The 12,255-nt window shown below is 43.8% G+C and overlaps 2 protein-coding genes across 3 annotated transcripts in view; both read right to left on the bottom strand.

Moving 5' to 3' along the window:
* LOC135707500 (GATA zinc finger domain-containing protein 1) overlaps nt 1-12,255 on the bottom strand; it is a 259,888-nt gene that overhangs the window by 15,463 nt on the left and 232,170 nt on the right. The gene's annotated exons all lie outside the window — the stretch shown is intronic.
* LOC135707466 (protein Aster-B-like) lies at nt 7,923-10,381 on the bottom strand. Its single transcript, XM_065229283.1, has one exon. It carries the CDS (start codon nt 10,202-10,204, stop codon nt 7,997-7,999), a length of 2,208 nt encoding a protein of 735 aa, XP_065085355.1. The 5' UTR covers nt 10,205-10,381; the 3' UTR covers nt 7,923-7,996.

The raw sequence follows: 12,255 nt of genomic DNA, 5'->3' as shown, positions 1-12,255 counted from the left end.
AGGTGGCTTGGAAGGCGAGTCCGTTGACATGCAACTGAAGGGATTGCTGTATGTGCCTGGATTGTCCGGAAGTGTGCTGTCAGTGAGCCAAATCACAAGCAATGGCTATGATGTGCTGTTTGGTGTGAAGGATTGCAGAATCCAGAAAGGCAAAAAGGTTGTTGCTATAGGTGACCGGATCGGAGGGCTGTACTACCTAAGGCAGCCGGTAGTGACGTAAAGCAGGAGGAGTGCTACGGAACAGGAGGAGTGTTGTAAGTAGATGCAGTAGTGGGCTTCACTAAGGAGGAGTGTTGGAAGTAAGTAGTGAAAGCCCCTGGATACGCGCATCTATCATGTGAGTCTCTATAGTGGCTCCCAAGATCGAGAATGACAGCTGCCGTATGAGTGTGTATGAGTGCGTGAGAGTGAGAGACTGACGAAGCATAAATTGCTGATGTGTGTACAATTTATGTTTGTTGACTAGTCCATTGTAACTTGTAAATAAAGACGCACGTAGAACGTAGTCCGCGGTTATTTTTCTTTGGTATCATGCGACTCCCGAGACGGGTGTTTATTGTCCGGTAGTTCGGTTTGGATAAACCTGTGTACATCTGCTTGCGCTGGGATTCCCACACGATATTCGTTGCTCGCTGTTGAAAATAATCGTTTGGTGAATGGGTTACGAGTCCGACAGTATTTACGGAGGGCCTTCGATCTCAGACGCTTCAAAATCCGTAGGCGAGCATTGGACCATGCGGGTTTGGGAGAGGGTCTCCTCAATGGGACAGAATCAGTTATTGCCCGGCCAACGACCTTAGCGAAGTAGTTGACGGCTTCGTCAATAGATGAACACGTGTCAAGGAACTGCCAATCTGCCTGGGCAAGCGAGTGACTCAGCGCGACGAAATCTGCTCTACGAAAGTCGAGCTCATGTACATCAACAGGGGGGGTTATCGTAGCGAACAGGAACAGATAGGTTGATGGAAACTTCCAACGCAGGATAATTTGTGTCGATGCCAATCAAAGGCTCTTGGGCTTCTAGGATAGAACATTCCAGTTCTGCAGCTTCGTTCGCCAGAACGAGATCAAGCAGCCGAGAGTTGCTATTCAGTATCGAGTTGATTTGCGTTAAGTCATGCAGGTTGAAACCATCAAGGAGAGCACAGCATGATGCGGGCATGTTCGCTCGAAGAACATCAATGTTAGGAAGATCGTTTGCAGGAACGTTCCATGAGAGCCCAGACTGATTGTAGTCACCAAATATCAGAGCTAGGTCGTTTCGTTCTAGTCGAGAGAACACGGTACCAATCGAACTGATGCAGCATTGCTCGAATCAGATTTCCGGTCTGGAGGTACATACTCAACAAACATTGAATGTTGAATAAGAGCTAATTCAGGCAAACACAAGCTTCTTCAGCTAAAAAATAGCTTGTTCAGCTGTTGATCAACTCAAATTGTTTGTTGGGTACATAGCGCCAATACTTATTGATCTACGAGGCGTCGTTATTTTGACCCACAGCTGCTCTAGAGAAGTGCAAACTGGAGCAGGATCGATGCAGGAGCTTAGGCGTTTGGATACCTGAATCAAGACGCCTCCCCCACGCGATTTGGTACTATTCTGGTGGTTGCGGTCGTTTCGAAATACCGTGAATAGACTGCCAAATAATTGAGATGAATTAATGCGGTCATCGAGCCAAGTTTCCGTAAGAACTATGACATCGTAGTCAGAGTCAACGGCAGTCAGGAAAAAATCATCAATCTTTGTTCGCAGGCCACGAACGTTCTGGTAATACACCAACAGGCGGTCGAACGAAGTCGGTTGGAGGTCTGCAGAATGATCGATCAGCCGGAACGAGCATGGTGGTACCATAGAGGTAACTCTAAGACTAGTAGGTCCCGAAGAAAATCATTATTATTTTTGGCTCACTCAGTACCAGAACAACGGTCCCAAGCAGTCCCAAGCTATTTCACTCACCCCTGCATGTTCTGCATGAATCCACACACCCCTGATGTTATCTGTCAAACTTTCATAGCGAATCAAAACAAACATAGTGTAGTAATAGAATTTCAACTAGAATAGGGTACGTTAATCGTTTGCTTGGGACCAATAGGCTACTAAAGTGGTGAGCCAATTTAAAATCGTTAGTTTCGTATTGATTGTTGGTGGTACTCTGGAACACAGAGACGGATCAGAAGAAGAACCAACAATCAATACGAAACTAACGATTTTAAATTGGCTCACCACTTTAGTAGCCTATTGGTCCCAAGCAAACGATTAACGTACCCTATTCTAGTTGAAATTCTATTACTACACTATGTTTGTTTTGATTCGCTATGAAAGTTTGACAGATAACATCAGGGGTGTGTGGATTCATGCAGAACATGCAGGGGTGAGTGAAATAGCTTGGGACTGCTTGGGACCGTTGTTCTGGTACTGAGTGAGCCAAAAATAATAATGATTTTCTTCGGGACCTACTAGTCTTAGAGTTACCTCTATGGAAGAACTGTTTTCAACAAACGCATACTTGCCTGATGTAGAAGCTTGGAAGACCCCTTCACCATTCTCAACCACAGAGCCAGAACGACTACGATGACAGGAATCAGCAAGCGCGACTGGGTTGAGTGGCTCAGGGGCTTCCTTGAGGCAGCAGGCAGCGCGTTCTGGTCTGGGATGTTCCAAAACGTGCCGAGCAAGATCCGGTGCAGTGCTGTATGTCCCATCGGTTATGTGGGATTTGAAGCCATCGGAGTATGACGTTTCAGTCGAACCAGCCGGTTGTTGCTCTTGAGGCGGTGAGGCGCTGGAAGCAACGGACGAATCAGGAGCGGAACTGTTGATGACACGAACATACTTGCCTTGAGTTGCGGGTTGGAACACCCCTTCTCCAAGCCCACCCACAGGTCCAGGACGACTGCAGGACGATGACTGGATTAACTCGACTGTGGTGGAAGAAGAAGGGACTTCCGCAGTGCTAACTTCAATGCGTCCCAGAGTGTTCAGGTGACAGGTGGGCGATGGATGGTTGAAGGTTGGTATAGCGCTAAAACCAATGAACGAATCAGGAGCGGGACAGATCATGACACGATCATACTTGCCTTGAATTGCAGGTTGGAAGACCCCTTCTCCAAGCCCACACACAGGTCCGGGACGACTGCGGGACGATGACTGCACTAATAAAATTTTAAACTTAAAGTTTATTTGGCTGGTACACATACTTTTTATAAGATATGCAAAACATTATTTTTATGTGCGTAAATATAAACATCATTATAAACCCCTTAGCTACTATAAGCTAACCTTTAACACGTATATGCGTGACAAATTTTATTTATGTGTGTGCTGCCATAAAAATTATGGTTCGCATCTTATAGTTGAAGATTATGTGTATACACACATAATTTTGATGTTTGAGCTATTCAGTTCAGTGCACACAAGCAAAATGGCGTCATCAAATAAATTCACTGAAATTGTGCTATATCTGCTCGATCTTCCAGCAGAGCTTCTGAACATTTTCAAAGGTAAATAATTATTTATTTTTAACTGCTTACCATCAAACTATTATTTTTGATTGTTTTCAGCGAAAAAGTTGACGGAAGACACGTTAATCAACATTTCCTGCGACGAGCTTGGAGAATCTTTATAATCGGAGGCAACAGAGTGGAATATAAACGAAATCTTCCGTCGCCTAACTGAATGGCGCAAGGCAAACGTGAGTAGGTGCAATAATATTTAATTTGTGCGAAATAACATTTTTTGAATTTTACGCAGGGATACGGCCTTTTCACCTTTGACGAGGTGTACGTCCAGGAGGAGTACACGCAGGAGGAGGACGTGCAGGAGGAAGACGGACAGGTGGATGACGCGCAGGAGGAGAACACGCCTCCACGCGGAAATAATCAACCCACGGACGTCAGTGACGGTATAAAACCTCTATTCAAGAACTCACCAGAGCCTGTAGATGCTTCCGACAAAATTGCTCCGAGTGTCCAAATCAAGGTAGTCAAGAGATTTTGTATAAAAACTCTTGTTAATTTGCTGAACACAACAATAACAGGGAAGGAATTTTGAAGCGAGGCCAGTGAGGTCTTTTATCAAAAGAAAGTCAGCGGGAGCTGGTTGGAGTTATCGCCGATTATCACATTAGCCTGGGAACTTCCTTGAAAGAGGAGAGTCTTCGTGACTACGGTGAAGCAATTGTTGCTCAATTCAGACACGAGACATTGGTATGCACTACATTGCACAATTATACAAACATTAAAATTTTAACCTCAATCTTTTGAATTTCAGGATACGTATTTTGTAGCAAGAAGTGGAAAGAGAAAGAACCATGGCGGAAAATTATTCAATAGAATTACAAACTTAAAACAAAAATTGATCAAACGCGCGTTTAAGGAAGAAGAACATTTGCATGGGAAAAAATCAAAGGTTGACCCATTCGTTCCTAAAGATCCGGTGGCAGAAGAAGCGATACTGTGGCTAGTGTGGGGCAAGATGACCATATGGGGCAAGCCGGATATCGTCTCTAAACCATAGAGTTAATTTGGTAGAAATATGTGTAATGCTGTATGAGAACTTACTAGCGAAGTGATTTGCACACATTTCTACCAAATTAACTATAAAACGTTGTGGTTTAGAGATTATGGCCGTCTTGCCCTATATTCCTCTACGCTTTGCCAATGCCCTTGCCTAAACCGAGGCCTGAAACCCTGGAAATAATAATTTTAGCACACGTACAGTATATGTACTTGACACGTAAACATTATTGTTTGAACCATGACTTTCATTTGAATTAGACACATAATCATTATGTTCTACCGAGACATAAATGTTATAAATCTCACACATAAATTTTATTTGCAAAACATATGAAATTCATTTCTTTTGGAACATTGATTTTATTTGTGTGATTGACTTAGACACATAATCTTCATGTTCTACCGAGAAATAAATGTTATAAATTTCACACATAAATTTTATTTGCAAAACATATGAAATTCATTTCTTTTAGAACATTGATTTTATTTGTGGGAAACCAAATATTTTTTATGTTCCCCAAACATATTGTTTATTTGTGAGGTCTAATTGCAAAAAAATATGTGGTTTCACACATAAAAGGTATATGGAAATTCACCTCGGTGTGGAATGACTCAACTGTGGCGGGAGAAGGCATAACCTCAGGAGCGATCCAGGCGGAATTTTGAAAATGGCACTTAAGTACAGAATACCAGAACCCAAGATCGACATATACCTGGAAAACCTGTATTCGACAGAACGTGGAGAGGAGCAAAATTCCCATTGAAGTATGGCAGGATATCGCACAAGAAAGGAGCAAGTTCAAACAAACCACTAAAAACCTGTATAGTAGCATCAACAATCAATACGAAAGTAACGATTTTAAATTGGCTCACTACTTGACTAGCCTATTGGTCCCAAGCAAACGATTAACGTACCCCATTCTAGTCGAAATTCTAGTACTATGCAATGTTTGTTTTGATTCGCTATGAAAGTTTGACAGATAAAATGAGGGGTTAGTGGTTTTTCCTAAAGAGCCTGAATTTATAAAGAGACGACATCTTATCCATTTGACAGGTCTTCTGCTCGATTGGAATGACTTTTCTTATGACTTTGACAGACAATCGATTGTTCCAATTTTGACATGTCGCCTCTTTATAAATTTAGGCTCTTTAGTTTTTCCTATGTTTCGAGGGGTGAATCGATTAGCTTGGGACCGAAGAGAGTACCAGAGCTGAGCCAAAAAGTTGAGCACGTTATTTCGGGACCTTCTAGTCTTAGAGTTACCTCTATGGTAGCATGGTGGAGTCGGAATTTGAGACAAGCAGCGACTCGGACTGGGAGAGTGATTTCGAAGGCCTAGTTTCATCAGACTTCCTCGGTATTAGTGATGAAGACCCCATTATGAGAGGAACCGATTCTGATGACAAGGTCGATCCGAGGCAACGACAATGACGACCCAAAAAATATCCCCAGCCAACAGATGATTCAGCAATAACAACCCATAAAGCATCCCTAGTCCACCGATGATGATTCAGCAACACAAGTAAGCCCAGAGTTCAGGTAAGTTCACACAATCGTTATATTGACATGCTTTCCCGCCGGCGCCGGTGGTTTAGTGGTAAGCGTGACTGCTTTTTTCTGAGGCATAAAAATCTCTGGTCACGTCTTCCTTCGGAAGGGAAGTAAAGCCGTTGGTCCCGGCCCATGTGTGTTGTTGAATGGGTGCGATATCCTACGCAGGTGTGGAAGCTGCCTTCCTGCACATTCGGTTGCCGTCAATGGATGGCAATCGATGTCCGTCGGTGATTGGCACTAGATTGCGGAACAGAGACCGACGTTAAATAAAGGAAAAGAAGACATGCTTTCCCAATAGGTCCCTACTCAAATGTGTTAGCAGTGCCTATTCGACCACCATTGGTTATCTCTTCTGGCGTTCGACTAGTGGATTTATTGGATAGAGCAGGCCTTGATAAATGAGCCCCAAAAGGGCTGCAACCTGTAGTCTACAAAATAAAAGCACGCCACTCACGTAGTACGTGAATGGTTGCTCTATAATGTTCCAAAACAACTCAAAACACCTCCTCAATCACCTGATTTGAATCTTATAGAGCGTTTGTGGTGGGAGGTCAAGCACCGACTGAAGGATATCAATCTAAAAAAATAAAACGGAAATCAAAAAGGCTATTCAGGAGATCTGCGAGAAAATTGCGTCAACTGTGACCAAACAATTGGTGGAATCGATACCTCGATTTCTGTCATATTGACTTCTTTGCTATGAGAAAAGTGGGCTGTACGCTCAATTTTTAAACACATGAATTAGTGGTTTTGATTTTGTTAATTTGATTTGTATGTTAACAGGATAAATCTTAAGATATTTAGAGGTTTTTTTTTTATTTTTTAAATTTTTTGTCCAGAGAAACTGTCGATTACTGAATTAATTATACGTGTACGCTAAATTGACTGTATGCACGATTCAAGATTGAAAACGTTGTTGTTCTACTTGCGCTGACCTATTACCATTTGCATAGCTTCGTGTCGCCTGTAATGGATCGTAGTTGTTTATTTTTGTAGAGTAAGGGGCTTGGTGGCCTAGTAGTGACCGTTTTTGCTTACTAGGCTGTATGTAGGAATTCGTCGCTGGTAGAATTAGTTCAAATTGGCACGAGGAAAATGATAAATATTCTCTGCAAGTATGATATATGCTCAATACGGGTTCGGTTATATAATTGACACCGAGGACTCTACTCCGTTTGGCATAATGTCGTTTGGCAAAATTGCCGTGGAAGGGTTGGATGACTTCCAGTGGTATACAAAGTATTTTTCCAGATATATTTCAGGGAGGACTTTTGGATTACAGGTTATACTATCTATAGGTTAGACGACATGCAGGGCTAATCCAAAGAACATTCCGCGACAAGTGCAGACAGATTTGATTTCATCTCTCCGGAAATAGCTCGTTTCCTTACTTCGATAAGCAATTCACTAGCAAGCGCGTACGAACAGTAACAATCTCAGTTCAAATTCACAGTTAACGAATGGCTGTAGGACAGCTCTCTCTTGCTCACTAATTTGGTAATCATTCAATATGATTACCAAATTAGAGCGAGAGAGAGGCAGATCCGTCCTGCAGCCATCGGTTAATTGACCTGTAATTGTTCTTGTATATGCAACTCCGCAAATGACTCGATGAAGCACATTTGGAACTGATAAGCCATCAACACACCTGCCCGTATGAAAATGCTTCATTGTGGCAAACTTATCTCTCTTTCTCTCTTGAGTCTCGATTAGATAACGCAGATAGAGGGCGACAGCGCAAAGCAAAAGTATGCCACTGAAAGCATTTTCTGAACGATAGGGAAAAAAAAACTATGACTCATCGACGACCACACGGACCCAGTTCGGATGCAAGAAACACAACAGCAAATTAATTTCCCTACTCTGAATATAGCATCTAGTCAAATCTAAACTTTATTACCTTCACAACTACAACCGCCTAGTCTACAATTCATCCATGCCGAAAGCTTCCTGCTGCGGTAGATCGGCAGATGTAGTAACATTAGTCGGAATATTCTCACAAATACTGCTAACCTTCCTAAGGAGATCCGTCACCGTGTGCAGCACCTGCTGCCATTTTATCATTTCCTTGGCGTGCTTGGTTTCCTGTTCGTGCAGCAAAGCGAGCCAATCGGCGTGCGTCTGGGGGGGATTTTTCAAAATTTTATGATCAAAAGCGACACCATCGGCGGCCAAGGCGGCGTCATTCTTGAAGAGGTTTTCGTTTTCGCCCTCCAGATTCCAAAGCTTAACATAGAGTGCAACATTTATCGATAGTAAAATCACTAACAAAATCACAATAAACCACGAGAAGAACGTTTGGGGGGCGGGTGGTTTGGAGGCGGCGCTGGTTGCCGCCGCCGGGAGCTGTGGGATGCTCCGTAAGACCGACGGTTCCTCCAGGGCTTTGGCGTGATGTTGGTAAGAGAGCGCGGGCTTACGAGATCGGCGACTTTTGCTCTTGGCCGGCGGAATGCAGTATTCGCTCTGAAGGCTCCGGAGCAGTGCGTTATAGAAATCCTCCAGCCCAACCCAGGTGTTCTTCTCGATGAATCCTCGCACAAAGCCGAATATGTTCTTTTTGTAGTGAATTTGAGCGTGAACGGAGAGAACCGTGTGGTCGTCCTTGGTCCGGGACATGCAATAGTGCTGGGTGACATAGAAACTATCTGCGTATGGAATGCCTCCCTGAACAGCGTTCACGTCGATGGAATACAACTGACCCGGTTTGCTGCAGTCCCGCATGAGCTGCGTTTCCGTCACCTGGGCGCTGCGCGGCCCAATGGTCTGAGTTATGGCGATGGTCAAACAGACGACTCTCTCCTTCAATCCATCGCTGTTGACCTTCCACTCGCCGTGAATCATGTCGGTCGTTTTACGAGAGTTATGAAATTCAGTTAGAAATTTAGATTTAGAGAAAAGCAGTTCAAATAGAATGTCCACGTTGATCGGAAGAATAGTATGCACCAACTGCCGTCCGGAATGTAGTGAGTTGCATTCGACTCCAGCGAAGAATTCCTCCTCCTTCTCGGATTCCGTCGAATCGGACATATCCGTGGGGAGCAACTCTGATGGGGTGGACAGATTGCTCTCCGGATTGAAAGCGGCCTTCGCGTGGACCGTCTTCTTCGGTTTCGTCTCCTTTACCACCATGATGATGGTCGTCGGTTCGTCCGATAGTTCTTCGGTGATGTCTTTGGTAAGATCCTCCAAAGATAGCTTGTCGATGGTATCCTTTTCCGTATTCTTATCGTACGGATCGATGTAGTCTTCGTCGTCGCTCGTCAGTCCGAGCTGGTCACCGTAACACGTATGAACCCACTGCCAGAGTTCTTGAGGGTTAATAGGTTTTTCCATCAACGCATTTTGCCATACACGAAACAGCATAAGATAGGTCTTGTCGCGCGAAGTAAATGAGGTGAGAAAATGCTTCTCGTTGTCCGTACAGACCGATATCGCATTCGGTATCACTCGCGCCGTCTTCTCCTTAGTAATTGACGTAACGTCCTTCCATCGGATCGAGAGCCTCGTCTCCCAGACAATTATGTTCGCATGAAAGCACAGATAGTTTTGCGTAACGTACAACCGACCGTGCACCAAGATATCCTTCTGAATAGCACACGAATAGTCCACAATCAACCGCTCGTCGTCGGACACTTCTTTGAACAGTTTCTTGAAATCTTCCGTCCGCGATTTGTACGAAGGATAGATCGCATTATACCATGGCGTTTTCTTGGCCCGTTCGGTCAAATTCTTCTGCGATTTGTTTTTGTCGATTCCCTTCTCCGGCTTGCCACCACCGTCTACCACGGTAGCCAAATTACCACTATCGCTCGACTTGCTGCCAGTGTCAACATTATCGTTATCGGACTTATCAGTGATGTTGGACGTGGCGGAGCTACTTCGGACGCAGAGGGTAGGAGGCTCGATGGTGCTGGGGGTGCTAGGAGTGGCAGCGCTAGCGGTGGTGGTATTCGAGATGCTAGCACCCGCAGCAGCGGCAGACGACGAACTATCGGAAGTGGAAGTGGTGCTGCTGGAAGGGTCCCTGCTAACTACGGAGAGATTATTATTCTGTTGATTGCTGCTGCTACTGCTACTATTCGAAGTCATTGCATCCTGATGATGGACATGGTTTTGCGTATCACCCATGAATCCGGCGTCCGGCAGCACCGACTAGAACACACAATTACAATTGCTACACCATTTTCCTAACATCCTAGAGGGCACAAAAAGGTGCTGAGATTCACAATTTTCACTGCCAGGAGAGATTCAAACACAAACTGCGATTATGATATCGCAAAATTTTCCCAGCGCAGCAACATTAAGAGCTATTGGCGTTGACGGCGACTCTGTAGCTCTTTACTCCTATGAGAAAATCCATAAGCAAACGTCAGACTGTGCGTGAAACATGGCGGACTTTGTACTATCCTTTCACTCCACCGAAAATTCCCATAAGAAACTGTCTATATTTGCTGGAAGAGCAAATTTTTCGACGGTGCCGTCAACGCCAATAACTGTCAGATGGGAAAAAGTTTTTTTTCGTGCAGTCCTTGGCCGAGGATTCGGTCGTTGGCGACGCTTGTGCCCATGCTAACATTATAGCACAAGTTTTGGGATCTACACTGAACCAAAACATCCTCCCATCATTGAAAACTGATTCGCTTGCGCCCAATATGATGTCGAATTCTGGATGACTATCTTTTGGTTGGATTTCTCTTCTCAGCTGATGAAGATTTATATATTCCTTTCTATATGCACATGTTATATTGATGGTCCACAATTGAGGGTAACAATAGCAAACCATCAATGTTTGGCTGGAGCGACAGTGAAAAATTAAAAATTGCTCATTGCGCTTTTAATAAGCTCAAATTGTGTGTTGGGTTGCTTCATGAATAATTGTAATATAAATAAACAGCTTTCTGAAGACAAAAATTACACTCTGACACACTGTTGTCCGTACTTATTGTGTTTCATATGTGTTTCTGGGTGTTTCAGCGTGTTGACCAAGCTGTCAAAACTTCAATCGAAAAAAATACTGGCAACCATATCAACAATCAATACGAAACTAACGATTTTAAATTGGCTCACTACTTGACTAGCCTATTGGTCCCAAGCAAACGATTAACGTATCCTATTCTATTCAAAATTCTAGTACTACACAATGTTTGTTTTGATTCGATATGAAAGTTTAACAGATAAAATGAGGGGTTAGTTGATTTTCCTATGTTTCGAGGGGTGAATCGATTAGCTTGGGACCGAAGATAGTACCAGAGCTGAGCCAAAAAGTTGAGCTCGTTTCTTCGGGACCTTCTGGTCTTAGAGTTACCTCTATGACCATATTCTCAACCATGACGTAATGCTGAAAATGACAGATGCCCCTGAGACTCATTATTTCAGTGCCAACATTTCAAAGGGGCGTAATTGCTTTATGTAAACAATGACTTTAGCCGTCAATTTCTCGCGAATGAAATCTTACCTCTCCAAAATTACAATGCTAGCTGGTAGAGGAAACACTCCTCTACATGCTGGTGTCATTATTTTTCATGAGTGAGCTTTTATTCGCGAGAAATCGATGGCTAAAGCCATTGTTTACAAATGCAATTACGCCTCTTTGAAATGTTGGCACTGATTTGGATTATTTTGAGCTAATACAACCACAGCCCAGTGCACCGGCTTTCAGAGTGAGACATGAAAACCCTAATAAAAATGTATGGTTAATTTGCTTAACGATGTGTTCGGAACATCACTAGGGACATCATCATAACCATTTGTGAAATAGTTCAATCATTTGGGTTATCGTTCGTTTATGGTATTCTTTTTATTAGGAAAGGACCGCCAGGTTAGCATTAGAGTGTGGGCGGACCGAAGCGGACAGAGTTCTCCCGGGGCGCAAGGGGGGACACATGTATTGGCTTCGGAAGGATCGAAAATAAATACGCACGGCACTTCACGGGTGGGCTTCGTGGTCGTGCGGTTAGCGGCGTCACCCGTCGTTCAGGCATATTGTGAGTGCCATGAAGTGCCGGTGGAACTTTTCGCAACCCGGATATTTCCCTACTGGTCTACTGGGTGTTAAGTGTTGTCCGTTGTCTAGTGTTAAGTATTAAGTCTGTTTTTTAAAGAACAGACGAAACTTTACTATTGTTGTTGTTATGTACACATTAAGCATATAGTCTTGCCAGAAGGGCCGTCATGCACAC

The sequence above is a fragment of the Ochlerotatus camptorhynchus genome, unplaced genomic scaffold (assembly GCF_037179485.1).
Source record: "Ochlerotatus camptorhynchus isolate MF236.1 unplaced genomic scaffold, CSIRO-AGI_Acam_v1.1 ptg000313l, whole genome shotgun sequence".
NCBI classification, from domain to species: domain Eukaryota; kingdom Metazoa; phylum Arthropoda; class Insecta; order Diptera; family Culicidae; genus Ochlerotatus; species Ochlerotatus camptorhynchus.
This window is presented reverse-complemented; position numbering and strand designations above follow the sequence as displayed.